The sequence below is a fragment of the Cladophialophora carrionii genome (genome assembly GCF_000365165.1).
Source record: "Cladophialophora carrionii CBS 160.54 unplaced genomic scaffold supercont1.1, whole genome shotgun sequence".
In the NCBI taxonomy this organism is placed as follows: domain Eukaryota; kingdom Fungi; phylum Ascomycota; class Eurotiomycetes; order Chaetothyriales; family Herpotrichiellaceae; genus Cladophialophora; species Cladophialophora carrionii.
The window spans coordinates 3,870,562-3,886,711 of NW_008481816.1; the positions used below are offsets into that span (position 1 = coordinate 3,870,562).

The 16,150-nt window shown below is 53.8% G+C and overlaps 5 protein-coding genes across 5 annotated transcripts in view; 2 read left to right on the plus strand and 3 right to left on the minus strand.

Moving 5' to 3' along the window:
- Positions 1-706, minus strand: part of G647_01382 (uncharacterized protein) — a gene marked incomplete at both ends in the record, with an annotated part of 1,576 nt that extends 870 nt beyond the window's left edge. Inside the window, 3 exons of the mRNA XM_008724782.1 lie at positions 229-276; positions 413-481; positions 579-706. Of these exons, the coding sequence (XP_008723004.1) occupies positions 229-276; positions 413-481; positions 579-706 (245 nt within the window). The remainder of the gene's footprint in view (positions 1-228; positions 277-412; positions 482-578) is intronic.
- A 555-nt stretch (positions 707-1,261) lies between these two features.
- Positions 1,262-1,986, minus strand: G647_01383 (uncharacterized protein; the record flags this gene model as incomplete). Its single annotated transcript, XM_008724783.1, has 2 exons — positions 1,262-1,710; positions 1,761-1,986. The coding sequence occupies 2 exons, from the start codon at positions 1,984-1,986 to the stop codon at positions 1,262-1,264; spliced, it is 675 nt and encodes a 224-aa protein (XP_008723005.1).
- Positions 1,987-4,019: 2,033 nt separating this feature from the next.
- G647_01384 (uncharacterized protein) lies at positions 4,020-5,870 on the minus strand (the record flags this gene model as incomplete). Its single annotated transcript, XM_008724784.1, has 2 exons — positions 4,020-5,608; positions 5,678-5,870. The coding sequence occupies 2 exons, from the start codon at positions 5,868-5,870 to the stop codon at positions 4,020-4,022; spliced, it is 1,782 nt and encodes a 593-aa protein (XP_008723006.1).
- A 1,106-nt stretch (positions 5,871-6,976) lies between these two features.
- Positions 6,977-7,368, plus strand: G647_01385 (uncharacterized protein; the record flags this gene model as incomplete). The annotated part of the gene is made up of 2 exons (XM_008724785.1): positions 6,977-7,000; positions 7,066-7,368. 2 exons carry the CDS (start codon positions 6,977-6,979, stop codon positions 7,366-7,368), a joined length of 327 nt encoding a protein of 108 aa, XP_008723007.1.
- Positions 7,369-14,262: 6,894 nt separating this feature from the next.
- On the plus strand, positions 14,263-15,780 carry G647_01386 (uncharacterized protein; the record flags this gene model as incomplete). The annotated part of the gene is made up of 3 exons (XM_008724786.1): positions 14,263-15,171; positions 15,221-15,526; positions 15,577-15,780. 3 exons carry the CDS (start codon positions 14,263-14,265, stop codon positions 15,778-15,780), a joined length of 1,419 nt encoding a protein of 472 aa, XP_008723008.1.
- Positions 15,781-16,150: the final 370 nt, after the last annotated feature.

Sequence of the window (16,150 nt, forward strand, 5' to 3'; positions counted from 1 at the left end):
AAGCAGAAGCAGAAGCAGAAGCAGAAGCAGAAGCAGAAGCAGAAGCAGAAGCAGAAGCAGAAGCAGAAGCAGAAGCAGAGCAGGAAGCAGGAAATGACGTGACACGACAAGACAAGACAAGACACGACGCTCTACAACGTCCTAATGCCATCCAAAGACCCGAGTACTCAAAGGACTCGACGACAAGGAAAAGAGCAAAGACAAGCGCACCAACCCAGCTTGACTTACCCGCGCTGAGAAGCGGCGATGAAATCGAGATGATGCGTTCGGCCGGTCCTGTTCAACCCGTGTAGGTATCAATGTCAGCAGCGGAACGTGACATTCATCGATGTTACCGGAGGATACCGAAGCTGAAGGGAATGATCCCCGTTCGGGCTGGTAGCTGTAGCTGCCACTGTCGAGGTCAACGTACCACGTCGTGTAAATGTACGCGTCGGGATGGAAGATGGACTTTAGATTCTCCCATTCACAGGCGTCTCTGCTCGGGTTTTGGTCAGGCGGTTAGTTAACCACGGTCAAATCGATTGCAGCCAGCCAGCCAGGGCCGGCGCGGCCCATCAACGACACAGTGTGCATACCTGTAGAGAGGCCATCCCTCGGCCAATTCGCGGAGCTTGTACCTCTCGAGGACGAGATGGTCGGGCCCGTTGTTGCGGATTGCTTGCTCGGGGCGGGAGCCCTCTGGGAGGGAATGCAGGTCGACCATGTTGGCGGTGGACTCTACTGTAGCGTGAAGGGAGGCAGAGTGAATGCGTGCCCCCCGTGCTCGATGGGATCCTCGGACGTTATTGCTAGAGTACGAAGTCAGAAAGACGGTCTTCGTATTTACCGCAAAAAGAGCAGAGTTCGTCCCTCCGTACAAACGGGTAATTGGGACGACACCATACGCAATGATGACAACAGAAGCAGATGAAGATGAGCGAGGCTCTGAGCCCCTCCGCAATTGCGAAGATCTCGGTCCGAGCACAGGAGAACCGTGGAGGGCGAGCATCAGCATCGGCACCAACATCGGCATCTGAGCGTCATGGCTTCTCAAGTCAGTCGTTCTGATTCCATTTTTCTAGTCTTTTGCGGCGACTGAAGAGACTGCTCTGTTCCGGCCTATGTTGCACAGAACGGTACAGGACATTCGCTCTTTTTGTACATAGTAATGCAATCAGAACCCCTCGCTCGAAAGTGACCCAAAAACACCCGTCAAATCTTCAAACCAGATCTGGAGATTTGTACCCGTGCAAGTGTCCACCAAGCAGAACCTCACGCTCTATTGCCAACCGGTGCATTCGTCAATCCATTCGGTCGGGGAACAGGGGATGAATGGGATATCTGCCCTCTTGGCCTTCTTCTCCGACCTCTTCACCTCGACGTCCCGCTTCTTGACAGGGGCGGCGGCCACATCTCGCTTGACGACAGGCTCGGGCGCGGGCCATCCGGTGCACTCGTCAATCCATTCCGTGGCGGAGCAGAAGATGATGGGTTTGGGAGACCGCTTCTTCAAGTCGTCCTTGACGGCGCCGGGGACGGCGGCACCCCCATCGGGGTTGGTTAGGGCGTAGCCGAAGCCCATGAGGGTGTTCCAGGTATCGGCAGTGGATTTGTCCTTAGTTCCCAGGGATCGGATCTTGGCTTGGGATTCGCGGCAGAGAGCCACTGCTTCCTGGTTCGCGCCACAGACAGTCGAGAGTTGGTCGCAGATGCGGTTGGTAATGATATCTGGACCTAATATTAGCTATGCCTATTCCAGGCAGATGGATGACACGTACTGGGGTTAGAAGCCTCTTGCTGGCCACGAGCACACAGTGGGTCCGAGGGCAAGAAAGTAAAGTCCATTGACGGCCGTCCACCAAGTCCACCTTCAAACTTCATGGTTGGAAGGCAAAGGCCAAAGTCTGGGTCGTCCTTGATCACCGACTCCTTGCCGTAGATAACAGCTGCATTGGCCGAGCCAACGGCCACCATCAAGGCGACAGCAGTGGACTTGACGTGCATTTTGAATCTCCTGAGAGGCCGAAAGGAAGCAAAGAATGTAGTTGGTTTTTGTGTTTGGCGAAGAAAGGAAGGGACGATGTCAAAAGCCGACCAGCGGTAAAGAGCGAGAAGATGGAAAACAGAACGACGACGACGAAGGCGACGACGAAAGGAGTGTCTGAATGATTGAGAAAGAGAATGCACTGCCAAGGACACGTCTTGGAAAGTTTCTTATAACTGATGGAGAGCCGTTGAAGCGGATCGAGGGCCTCCGGTTTGGCGGGTGGGAACGTGAGGCAGTGCGTGTCGGAGGTCGTGTTTCAGGGGCTGCCCCAAGACCTTTCGGCGTCTGCGGCACAAGCTTCAAACGCACCTTGATTTGAACTGAGATCATTCAATTTACCATGGAAGAGGCTCGCGGCCGTCGTCAGCACTGTCTCTGATGATGCTGTTCATGCTTGCCTGCGCGTGGTTAGACTTGGAGAACTGAATCCTAGGAAAATGCTGCCGAGGCTTGAACGACGAGTGACTGGTCTCAGCATGCCATGAAGGTGTATATAATTGGGCAATATCATGAAGTATGTTCGCATGCAAGTCGAGTCCAGGTGCTTGTTATTGTGCAGTGACTCGACATGAGGCGTGGCTGTGATTTGTGATGATGCATTGCCCGTAGCTACAGGGCACGCCGGAAAAGGTTGTGACGACAGACAGGTCCCATGGCAAAGGAACTGCGACAACGATGCGCTTCTTCAGGGCACGACCCTGTGCCGTAATTGCTCTTCCAAGTTGAGTCGATCAAGTTTGTGATGAGCACATGGTGAAGCAGGCAGCGTCGCAGCCTCGAAAAGGAGCAGAAGGAGTTGATCCCAAGAGGCTTAGCGTGAAGCGCGAAGTTGGCGGCGCGTCCCTTTCAACGACGTGTTGGCGCGTGTCACGTGACTAGTCACGTGACAGGGATTTGGCAGAGTACGTGGTGACACCGCCAGGCATCTAACTGTTCGCCCCACAAGATAATGATGAATGACCAACCGCAACTGACAGTAATACTTCTGCACTCGGTCATGCGTAGCTTCTATTGGTAGCCTTTCGTGTTGATGGCAGCCTCGTACAGTAAGGCATGGTCACCGGACGAGTGTCTGTGAGAAGGATCTCCCTTTTCTGGATTATCCTCACGTCTGCGCATCCGTCATCACAAACATACTGGGTCGCCCGTACGATGCGAGAAACATGATGCCTGCAGGAGCAAGAATCTCTGGCGAAGACATCTTGTGAGAAAGCGGGTGAAGAAGAGGACAGACACCTTCAAAGGATCTGCAATCACGACGTTTGGCGGAATTATCATTTGCCTTTGATGGGTTCTCTCTGGTCTGTTTCCGGCCAGAAGGAGTACCGCGGACACAGGACTCGGATTGCATGGTCGACCCATCCGGATCGGCTTCGGTAAAGTGCTGCCAAGTTGTCACCAATTCGAGTCAATTTGCTCGCCGTGTCGTTCGACTGGCAGCGCCAATACTGCTCGCAGCTATTGGCCTTAAGCGCAGCAGGGCCCCATTTTCCGGGAGACATACGGAGTACTTCATGCTGGATATGGTGAGGACTTGTCATGAGAGGCGAAGTGCTCCCGCCGACAAGCTTGCGACGCAATCGGCTCGCACGGAGAAGAACGTATGCCATCGACCTTACCCTCGCCCGGGTGGGAGGACGACTCGAGCAGGATCGGCCGTCACGACGACAGCTTGCCACATGTACTCCGTACCGCAGGGTACTTCCCCCCGTTGATCTTATTTCCCGTTTAAAGACTCGATTCACACCTGGTAGAATCCCATTCTTGGTTGTCTCCAGAGCCTAAGTCCTTGACGCCGCCCATGTCGCTGCCAGTGCTTTCTCTACCCAATCGCCCAAGAAAAAGAGACCGTACTCAGCGAGCGTCGACTCCGAAATGGTCTTTTCGCGACACTGACTCATCTGTCGGCAACCTCGTCATTCGTGGCAATGTCCATATCCGTGCAAACTTGCCCTATCTGCCGTGAAGCTTTCCAATGTGCCATCCATGCCTATCGTTTCAATTCATGATCGCGTATCTCGTTCTGCTCGACCTTTGCCTGTCCCTCACGGATCGTCTCTGGCGCTACAGCAGCGTAGGGATCCTCTCCCACCGAAGCTGCCAAATCTCGTCTTTCCGTAGCTTCTCCCTTCTCCTCACCGGTGCTGCTGTCCATGTCGGCGTCCTCCCGGGTCTTCTCTCCATCCATGACCTCCGTTTCCGCTTCGGATTCTGCTTCCTCGGACACTGTGTCCGCGTTTCCCTTCACGGACCCTACCTTCGTACCCTGATACATACCACCAAAGACCGAGGGAGACTTCTTCCTTGCCACCTTTGGACTGGGCTCCTGGACCTCAACGACTACCGGTCCCGTCTCCTTCTCAGCGTATTTCTCGATGAACGCCTCCTTTAGGACTTCGTAGATGAATTGGTACTGCAACTCGTTCATGACCATCATCATACGTTGTTCACGTAATGTGTTGACCGTCTCCCAGATGACGTCTTCTTCGTCTTTGGGCTCGGGTGTGCTGGCTTTGGGAGGTCCGCTTGCACCCCATGTCCCGTTGACGGTGGTGCTTGTTTGCGCTGGGTTCGGCAGGGTGGGTGTGGCTGATTGCGATGGGTCACATTCAACTAATCGGCCTGCTGCAAGCTCTTGCAGGAGGAAGTCTAAGGCTATCCAAGTGCCTGTTCGACCCACTCCAGCGGAGCAATGCACGATCCGAGGAGCATCGCCAGCCACAGCTTTGGATACCTTTGTCAGTTCAAGGAGAGCCATCCGGTCCTCGGCTTCGGGTTTAGCAAAGTCGGGCCAGCCGCCGAAGTAGTAGTGATATATGGTCTTTGACTCATTGTCGATGGTCAACCGTAGCTTCCGCACATCGCAGCCGATCTTGGCGTCATAGTGCGAAGACAAGAGGGTGACTGAGCCAGCTGGATCGTGTTCTTGGGACTTGTCGTCCTCGTCTGCGGCATCCGACGTTTGTGACGCTTCAGAATCTGCACAAAGACTATCAGCATCGGCGCTACCGGTAGGAGAGTCCAAGAAAGGGTCACCATCATCCACAGGTCCAGGCTCTCCATCCTCGTCACCACCTTCTTGAGCGGGCAATATCATGGTTGGGTTCTCCATGCTGACCGGGTAGTACTGGGCGCATTTCTCCTTGTTTCCCTCGACATGCTGCGTAAGCATGATGACGACACCGACGTCGCCCGGAGTCTCTTGCATGACCATCTGCCAAAAGTGAGAGAATTGTCCTTCTTTTGGGCCTTGGGTAGCAATGTATCTGTATTCGTTCTGGACGACTAAAGACGACGAGGACTGGCGCGCTGATATGGGGGTAGATGTGCCGCCCGGTGTGTTCTTGACCGTGCGGCTCTTCAGCACAATGGGAGACGCATTCACGTAGTCAGAGCCCCCTATCGGTTTCTTCAATCTCACCCTTGACGCATCCCAGGGTTGAACATTTCCATATCTGTTGCGGTTAAACACGGTCTTTGAGCGATCTACCCGAAAAGGAGACGTGTACGGGTTTTGAAAGCCGTGCTGAAGTCGAAATCGCTGCTTCCATTCGAGTTCCTGGAAAGCCAACGAAATTTCTGCACCGATCGTCAGCCATTCGACGTCGCCATGCGTCTGGGACTAAGTTGCCTCGAGTGAAAACCTACTTGCTTTGGTCTTGTTGAGATACGGCGGAATCCTCACGTTAACCCGGTCTGCTGAGTCATCTGGCCCGCCAAGGGGTCCGTTGGATGGTGCCTGTCCAGAGGAAGTCGGCCTGGAAGGGCTGAGCGGCAATTCTTGGGATCGTTGCCTCTTGACCGCAGCTTGTGGGGGAGTAAGTGTCAGCGACTGCGGCATGATGTCTGTGATTTCGGCAATGGTCGCGGCATCGGAATGAGATGAGCCAGCCCGACTCACAGTCGTTGGAAGAGGCGGTAAAGATGAAGAAGTGGTAGGTCTGATGGTGAGGTTTGGAGTGGGCTTGGTCCTCTTGCCCGACGTGTGGATATGTAGCCTCTGGAGAATTGATGGCCTCTTAGGGGGCGTTGCGTTGGAAGACTCCCGAGGAGATGAATCCTGGGGAGCGGCGCCGGCTTTGTCAGAAAACAGCCTTGAGACTGTCGTTGTGACTCCGTCCTGATAGTATCGGGAAGTCTTGATAATGTTTTGACTGTTCCGAAGAGAGATTGAGGCCAAGCAATATGTGGTGGAGCGGGACGGTCCAATCTGGTTACGAGGGTGAAGGCGAAGACGAGGGTGAGGATGCAGTCTGAGGCGCGAGTAAGTTGGTGAAGGCCGCGCCTGACGTGACTTTCCAGGCTGCGCAATAAAGCCTCGAGCGCCTCCTGCGAAGTTGGACCGGTCTTCGGAATCGAAATCTTCAGCGGCCGAGCACTATACAATCCTGAAGCGAAGATCAGAGAGACTCCAGATGTCGATCGACGTGTGCCGGTTTCACGAAGCGCCGGAGTGATTGAAACGTCCCGGGCCCGATCACATGAAAGACGTCGTTGTGGTAGTGAATATAAGGTGCCTCGTCCTCGATGATGAAGACGTCTATGGATATCCAGAAGTGTATTCCGCTTGAGCGACGGTGCATGCTTCCAATCAAGAAGATATTCAGAGAAACTGCATGAGCTGAATGGCTTGCTCGAGAGAAACCGCTGACCTCATCCTGCAGTGCGCCTGGCGGAGGCAACCTGAGTCGTAAAACCGTGGTAAGATACAAGACCTTTTCCGCCCATTGGTGTCGTTCTAGGGCGGTACGCTGTAACAGGATTTCAAATTACGTCTCTAATAAACGTCTCGGCGACCGTTCGAACATCGCAGCCATCACCACACAGTTTCGATTCTCTGGCTGCGAATATCCATCTACCATCGGTTATAGCAGGGTCGGATACTGGCGCACGCATTATCTTCCCATCTGACCTGTGGTTTCGATTCGACATCAACCAATCTGCAGCATGAGTTGGTGGTGGTTATTAGAGGTTTGCCTCCCACTCGACTCACTTCCACTAATGATGCGATAGTCTGCGACTAACACTACGAACAGAAGCGCCTCGTAGATACGGTATGCTCCCTGCCACGATACGATTACTCTCTTTTCGACTTGATCCGACAGTCTAACAGACCGCTCCCTTCCCAGCTCCTCCGCAGCCCAGCCTTCCATCGCGGCGTCCAGCGAGTCCACAAGAAAGTCCATGAATTACAACATGGCAAGCCCCCCGAATACTACGGCGGCACGCATATCGACCCACAAGAAGCCGCCCAAGGCGGTGCAAAGAACTTCTTCAAACTGTTCTGGGAAGAGTTAAAAACAGGACACAAGCCAGAACCGCCACCACCGAAGAGATAGCAGCGAGTTGCTGGAATGCGAAGTGGCTTCTTTGATGGTTTGACTGTATGATCTATATTCAACGTGAACGTGTGAATTCGAGCGCAGGCGTTGGAGGCGTATGCTACAATACATGCTTGCGGAGATATGGTGGCGGCGTTGCCATTTTCCAAGCTGCACAGAAGTTGAGCGCGGTGAAGTGATGAGGAGCCAGCCTGTCTTGCCGCAAGAGCCACAAGAAGACGGTGTATGAACCACACTCTATCTTGATTCTCTGCGTCAGGCTCGCTTACTGCTGCCACACAAGGCAGCGACTGAGTTGGTGGTCAGGTCACGGTAAGAAGGACTTGAAGAAAGGAGCACCATTTCACACCTCTCCCATACTCCTAGTCTGGCACATCTGAAACCCCAGATATCATTCACCCGGATATCGATTGGGTTGGCTCGTTCTTTATGTCCCGTGAGAGCCTTGACCCTCATTCCATCCGAAGAGCATCTTGCTTCCCACATCTCACACTGTGTTTCCTCTGTTGCCAGAAACATAGATCAATGTGGAACGGCAGACATGAAAACCTTTAAGAGAATATCGCCACACTCTTGGCTGTCTCGGAAACTAGTTGGACTGGGGAATTCAAGGATCTCCAATCTGCCATAACTCTGCGCATGTCTCTCCCTCACAAGATATCACCTACAACACCAGTTGTTCGTAAGTGGTTCAAAGAATATTCAGATCCCAACTGTCAAGGCTCTGAAAGGGAAACGTGGTATCTACCTGAAAGAGCCATGGACGGGCGCGGTAGGTCTAATCGGCGACGGCGTTTGACTCTTCTCATGTCGTCCCCGAGAGTCTCGAGGTTGTACAACATCTGCAGTGGTGTGATATTGACGGGAGAACCAGTGATTTACCAAGGCTGCTGCCCAAGCAATGCCTTCTCTCAACGGTAGAGATCTGCAGCAGCCTCGAACACCGATCTCCAAGTGGCCCGACGTCGCAGATCTCCTGTGCCGTTCGATTTGTCGATCACGGATTCGTTAACATCAATTTCGTAGCCTCCATCACACGACCAAGTCCGCGGGGGCGGTGAGCATTCTCGTCCAGCTTCAAGGTGCCTCGCCGAATCGTGTACGTACCCGCTGTCATATGCACGTCAAAGAATCCCGGGGACGGCACTAAAGGAGATGCAGATGTCCGGCTGAGCAGCATAAGGCCAACGACCTGTTTGAAACCCGTGGGGAATCACAAACATCCATTGTTATGCGCAATTGTGATGCAGTGGGGACGAAAAGGGATCGAGGGACACACGCTCTCCCAAAGAAGACCGACCTTTACCATGATTGGGGAAGAGGCCGGCATTCTGTGCATCTCTTGGCTCTTTTCAAGTCTGCCTCTGTGAGCGCGAGTGAAATGTGCAAGAGGCGCAAATGAGGCACGCCATCAGAGAACATGCTTGGTTACTCTCAAATGGGAGGTAGATTGTGGATTCTGTCGCTTGCAAGCATTGCTTGTGCTATTGTTTGTCCGTCAGCAAACTCGGGGTTCCCCAAAGGAACAGAATCGGTTTGTTTGTCAATGTGCGGTTGGTGTCAAGGTATCCATGCCTTGCCGTGTAACATTCGAAGCCAATCAGTACCAGAGGCACGGACATGTCAGAAGTAGAGCCAACTCTGAAGATCCCCGTGTTGGAAACTGGCCCCATTGAGTTAGTACGCACCACCTGTTACTGTAGCATGTTCTGCTGTATTGTTCATGACGACGGCATATCAAGTCCCGCCGAGTTTCACGTTTGTAAAAACATCAGTGAGACAATAGTATGTTCTTCTATGTCCGGCTGTAGTGGGATCGGAGAGGTAGACGCCATCTGCCGAAAGAGCTAGAGGCCCAGGCCATGTGCATAAAGTCGAAGTCGAGGGAATCGGGTCCGGTTGCAAAGGATCTGTTGGATCTGTTAGTCGTCTTACAACGGGGGCGAGATCAGATACCCTCACATCAAATCAGATCATTCGACTTCTCCACCCGAAAAAGGCAATGGGGTCAGGGTACTCGACAGGTCCCCTACACAAGAAGGCTCGGCGATTGATGGGCGAATGGCACCAATCTTGTTGTTGAGCAAGTCAGTCCAGATCTCTTTGCTAGCTAGCCATCTTGTGGCACGGAGACTCTGCCATGGGCAATAGGATGTCTGAGTGCTCCGATCTGTCGTACTTCGTACTTTGCCGACCAACCTGTGCGGGAGAACAAACAAATTTGCCATCCAGAAAAGGTCGGCAAACCGACAACGGCATATTCCGGACCATCCATTTGTGAGGCGAATGCGAATACAAGCGCAGCAGGTGCCCGAGCGGTGCCTGGATGAGGTCCAGACCATCCAGGTATGTCGTGATTGCAATGCAAAGCTCCTAGTGACGCGAGTCTGAAGCACCAGTGGTGGCCTTTTTGTGACAAGCAACGCCGGGGTCTCAGCGACCCAACCATGGCGGCCGGGTGGGGGAGCTGAAAGAGAAGGATGTGCGAGGAAACTGCAACACGAATGTGCGGAACCATTGGCCAGCGGAGGTTCGCACGGTTCGTAACCCAAGTTTGCTGCCTTTCCATATGTGTCCGGAGTTAGAGAGCTTCAACAACGAATCAGTTGTGTGACATCGCTTGCATGCCAGAACCGCCGAGCGTTGAGGCCAAGGACGAGGACCCTGCGGCCTTCAGGGGAGACTAAGAATGTGGCTGGGCGCTAAAACATGCACCAGATCATGATCGTTGATCGATGATCGCTGATCGGGGAAGCAGCATCACCTAAGTGCCCAGTACGGAGTAGATCCAGCAACCTGACCATCCACTCACGCCACTGTGGCCTATCCGTCCTGACATTGTTTGACAGGCGGACAGGTGAGGCCAAGCTGAAGTTACAGTGAAAATTTCTCCACCCGGGACATCTTCTTGTGGCGGCGCTCAGATTACGTTTGATAAAGGAAAGCCGACCTTACACACATCTTCCCATAGCCGAAGAATCAAGTGAAAGAGCTGGGATAAGTGAAATCGGTGATTGGTGGGGACTTATTAGAGCAGTCCGACCGCATCGCGGTATGGACGGTTGAGCTCGCTTGCCACGTGTTGGTGGCGCTTTCCCGTTGAAGCAGTGGGCGCCCTAACGACGACTGCAGATGGAGTACGGAGTACATCCGTACTGAATGGCTTTCCACACCATCCACTACCACCGCATGTGCGTTAATTTTCACCGAGGAAGAGCAATGACGGCCTTCACCGGCGAGCTGGAGCCTGACGCCACTCTTTAAAGTCCCAGAGCATTTTTCGCGATGTAGGCGATGGGTTATGCGGCGGATCGATCGGAGGGCAGTCATCCAATCCAGTGCCGTTGCTAAACGAGGAGTCCCAGGAATGGCCTCCAGCAATTCTGTCTGTGAAGAGATCGGATTTGGCCGATATCAATAGGACCCAGGCACCCACCAGGAGATTGTCCTGACTTGACGCAAGTATACATGCTACATTGACAAGATGCCTCGATGCACTGGGTTACCAAAAGACAGCCCGAATCATTGGCAAAAGGTGTCACTGCAGCTCACGTTCATCTCCTCAGACAGTCAGGCTCCGCCTTCTGTGAGGACTCCTCCTGATCCATCGTGCCCGAACCACGCTTCAGCTCTCACTTCCGCAGTATTGACTGTAGTGCCAGGGTGCATATTCGCAGCACTTACAAAGTGCGACAGGCAGCATCAGATGCATGATCTAGGCGAATAAAATTCATGACAGCTGTCAAACGGGATCCCTTCATCCTTCACGAGGTGGGGAGACAACCTGGTGGTATCGGAACAGAGTGGCATCCCACACCATAGCACCGAAGGTTCGAGTAGCGCTTTAACAATGTTCGTGTCGAGACGCAGCACTGATGGAACATCCTTGCCCAGGAAAACGAGTGTTCGGACATTCGAGGCACGACCGTCTTCCCGACGTGAACATACTGCAAAGTGCAATGGACGAAATGTCGAAAACTCGTCCCGTGGGAGCCGAACAGGGAGTACGTAGTCGGTCGTGTCCGCCGTCGCTGGGCCTCCAAGTCGGCAATGATTAGCCAGGACAAACACGAGCTGCTCTAAAGCGCCAGCGTGCTTTCTGAGATAAAGATAGCCGAGGTCGATAGCGGATCTGATGGTCCCTCGGTTGACGATGCTCAAGCTTCAGACGGGATAGTTCCATGACGGCGGATGGGTACCAGTAGCATCTTAAAGTTGAGGGCCGCTGGCCAGTCGATGTAGCGACGGCATGCTCCAAGGGCGCCGGGGTCTGTCGATCGGACGTGTCGATACGTCAGGGACGGGATATGGGGACGATGGCTGAAGTTTCAATAGGATAACAGTTTCCCGGCTGGACGATAAGCTTTGGCACCCACGTGTGGTACTCGGTGCTGGTGAACCTTCCATGATCTGGCAAGATTGGCCGAGTTGGCGTCGTCCGGCGTGCATAACGCCCCTTATCCCTGGGAAGACTTCTTGAGCAGGCTGGGTTACGCTGCTTTCCTAAAACCGGAGATGGGCTCACCTTTGAGGGTAGGAACGGGAGTGGGGAATTTCAAGGTTGTGAAAAGGCACATCAACAATTCGCATTGTGTTAAAGTCTAGACTTCAGAGACTCGCTAGCAGAGTATGTAAAACAGCCGATACCTGAGACTCACGCACGGGTTCCGAAACAGTCTCTTACGCCTGCGGCAGTTGGAGGCTCAAACAGTGGCCTCTTCACTGTGGTAGGAGTGTTTGACAGCGCTACTCCAGGAGCAACGAGTGACGGCTGCAGTAGTGGTCCTGTTACTCGAGCCTGGTGTACGTTAAGGTTCGCGTCATTACTGAACTTCGCGTTCACGCACTGCCGGGTGAAAGCCAAAGCTCCAGTGCTCAAGGACGGCTGCCCGGAAAAAGGGTTTGGCCTCTGCGGGTGAGGCGCCTCGCTTAAACTTTGGGAGCAGTGATGGTGGAGTTTGGTTTCCAGCTGCTGGGGTTGAGTCAGATATATGGAGATCGAACGTGAAGCGACCGCACCAATGTCCGGCGAGCCACAGGCGGGCCGACTTGGTGGGATCACGGAATGAACTCACGCAAAGACTCAGGTTCCATGACTGGGTAATCTTAACGGTGGGGAGGAAAAGTCGAAGGCTTAACACTGGAATGACCACGACATTGCGCAGTCACGGTCATGGGAACAGGCGGGTATGTGAGCCCATTCGGGGGTTCGTGGAACAAGTGGTGATGTGATGGAGATTTCCCATCGCAGGCGCCGCAGGATGCACGGCCGAGTTTCGGTGCTTCTCGCGAATCTCAAACCAGACCGAGCAGCTTGTTGGAGCAGCAGCAGGACTCCGGCAGCCTCACATGACAACTTAGCATATACTGGATACGGTGTAGAGACCATGTTTGTTGCGCAGGTAGTGCTTCAGACCCAGCTGGCGGGCAGGGACGCGGCCAGTGCTGTCTGTGTACTCGCACCGAGTCCTGGAGGCAACGCCCCAAACGGCTAAAGCTTGGGGCTGGATCGACGTACCGTCATTACCCAGAACACACTTGTTCTAGGCGTTGGCCCGATGCCCCAAAGCGGTGTCAATCACGTTCCAGGGTCCCTGCTCTTCGCCCCTTCGGGTGAGCAGTTTAGCCTTCACCACATCCTTACCAACTCCTCACGCCCCCCTGCCCTGGCTCTTGTTCCACTGTCCAACAACTCCATCAGCATGCCATCTCCGGCCTATCTGATCCAGTATCCCGGTCACCAGCATCATCGGCCGAGTCCATCGTGCAGCACGTCGTTTTGTGATCATCATCACCTAACCTGGCCCCCCTGTCCGTGCTCTACCAGTCAATCAGAAGACGTACGGATCCTTCCCTGTCGTGTGTCGTGACGAAAGTCAGACAGGTCAAGGCTTCTTCTCCGATCAACATCGATCTCTCAGTGCGCCAGCCCAACGACCGCCCACGACGGCGTGAGCCTGAATTATTGCTGGTGTGTCAGATCTCGAGTCTCGCGCGTGCCACTGACTGACCTTTTTGTTCGGGTCAGACTTTCAGCGTGACGGCGGGCTTGACAGATCCAGAAACCTCGCCCCAGCTCGCCCTCTAACTCGCCAGGTTCAAGCCCACCCGAAGCCCACTTTGGCTTGCACAGTCTGGCGCTGGGCACCCGGATTCAAGGTTTCCACCTGTCCTCGGGCCCATGCTTAGCGCGATCTCTCGATCTTTCTCCGCCCATCTCGCTCTCTAAGACTTGCTCATCTTCCAGACTTTCACCATTCTAACTATCCTCTCGACCCGAGGCCGCAACATCCCGCATTTTCGTTGTCCAAACATCGATTTTTCTCGCGCTTCGCCCACCTCACCTACTCACCTCCTCAATTCAGCCCATCGCACATATTCAAGCACATATCCAAAGTCGCTGTCACTTTCGATAGATTCGGCCAATCGAACCACCGGCTGCTTGGGGCCAGTGCAACTAAACAACGTGCGCTGGGATTGGGTTTGCGCAGTTGGAGATCCCACGCAAAAGACCAGGCAACGGGCTTCTTCACAAATCATTTTTGGGTCTGTTCCAGGTGCTCCAAGGGCGAAGGTACGGAGGGTTTAACAAGAGCTGTGACGTGCCTTCCCATATCGAATTCCTGGGTGCGACGGCAACGGATACTCAAGGCTTTGCGTCACACTGAGACGGACGGTCTTGCGACCCTGCAGCGACGTACTTTGGCAGACAACTTCACCTTTACCCTTGCTTCGGCCTCATGATCGATCACGTTCTCCTGACATCATCCACATAATCCCTGTTGAGGAGTGACCGGGTCCTTCATTACCATGACAATGGCGACAATAGACCCAGCCTCCAGACCCAGGTATGTTTCAATCCCGCGGATGCCCTAAAGACGCGCTGCTAACATGCTTCATAGGGACACTTTGCCCTCCATAAGTCACCTTGACCTGGAGAATATCAGATCTGAGAAGAACGACCTGTCCAGATTCTCAATTGGGAATGGGCTGAGCATATCTACGGGCTCTCTAGCTAGCCCAACGGCGTCGATGTACTCGGGCCCCCCTCCGCCCTACTCATGCGCGCCATCTACTGCGGGATCTGCCTCAGGCTTAACGGGCTATATCTCTCCGCCTGAGTCTACCACTAGACGCTCGACGCGCGACGAGAAGGAGTCCCCTGACTTTCGCAAATCACTACCCTCCATCCACGAAGCACTAGCAGACAAGCCGATGGCCTTTCCAACGACTTTGCCGGGTTCTTCCCAGCATCAGTCTTTGCCCACGCCTTCGACAGCCATGGCACCATCATTTTCGGAAGGGCCTAAAGGACCGGTGAACCCGTTCTCGCAATCCGCAGGCACACCCGTGTTGCGTGACGTATTTTCTGGACCACCAAAGCCTGTATCAAACCCGGCCGAGACGCAGACCTCGAAGCCGACTTTTCCTCCAGTGTCTGCACCTGATCCTCGCCAACCAGTGTCGCAGCACTTCGGCTACCCCGGCTCCCCACGCAATCAACCATCATCCGCCTTCCGCTCGTCATCGTTGAGCAATACTTCATTCACAACTCACCATGAGATTTCCCAGGCTAAGTCTCCTCGGACCTACGAACCTCCCAGGCAACAGATGCCGTACCCAGCATTTAATAATCCAGCCCCGACAAGCTACCCGCCCACCAGTGAGCCTTACCAGTTTTCAGCAGGCCCGAAACCTGAAGAACACCGAGCTTTTCCTAAGCCTGGGAATGAACCTCTGTATAGTGACACTGTCAAGAGGCATCTGGAGGTATTTGATGCCGAGATGGGACTTAATGAAGTGCGTTGACCCGCAGACCTGAAGGCGCTTTACAACTAACGTGTGCTAGATTAACGAGGCTTCTGCTCGTATCCTGGACTTTTCCGGCATTTGGACCCAGCGTTATCTCCAGGGAACTCGCTCCGGCCATTTTCACGAATCCCTCCCTGGGCTGCACGAAGTCGACGACATACTCCGTCAGTCTCACCGCATTTGGGAGAACCTGAGCTACATGCGAGAAGTAGTGATCGCCCAGCAAAACGCCTTGTCGGAACAGCGAGCTCGACTTGCTCGAAGTAATCAGGTGGAGGAGGAATATGCTGAGGAATACAAAGGCGGGGGCTACGTGGGTGGTGACGCGAAGAAACGCCGCGGGGTTAGTCCTTGGTTCATCTTCGGGAACACAGTAACTAACGCATCTTATAGAAAGCAGCACCACCTGGTCGATGTCACAGTTGTAACCGCGCCGAGACACCTGAATGGCGCAGAGGTCCCGACGGAGCACGCACGCTTTGCAACGCGTGCGGCCTGCATTATGCGAAATTGACTCGCAAAATGGGCGTCAACAAGGCCGCAGCTCTGACCGGATCGAATCTGCGGCCCAAGCATCTGGACGCGACGAGGCCCTAAAGAGCTTAGGCACCTGTGCAGCGATGAAAGCAACGAATTTACTTGCCGGTACATATGCAGTCTCTTTTAGGAGATGATGTTACGACCACACGCGAGTGAAATATTGGAAGAATACTCAACGACGAAACCTGCCGGAGTTCAGGGGCGGCATTGTCTATTTGCTTGTATTTTGTTGACGCAACAACGGGAGCGTTTTCGGAAACACACGTGTGCTCATATGAATGTACAGATGAGGCCTTGATCATTGGAAACGACCAAAAGCTTGGGGTAAAGATGGCGTCAATGCACATTCTGATGCCTTATTAGAGGCATGCTTGGAAGCATAAGCGGTATGTCGCTGGGACAACATGGGTTTGCTTCTGATACCCCG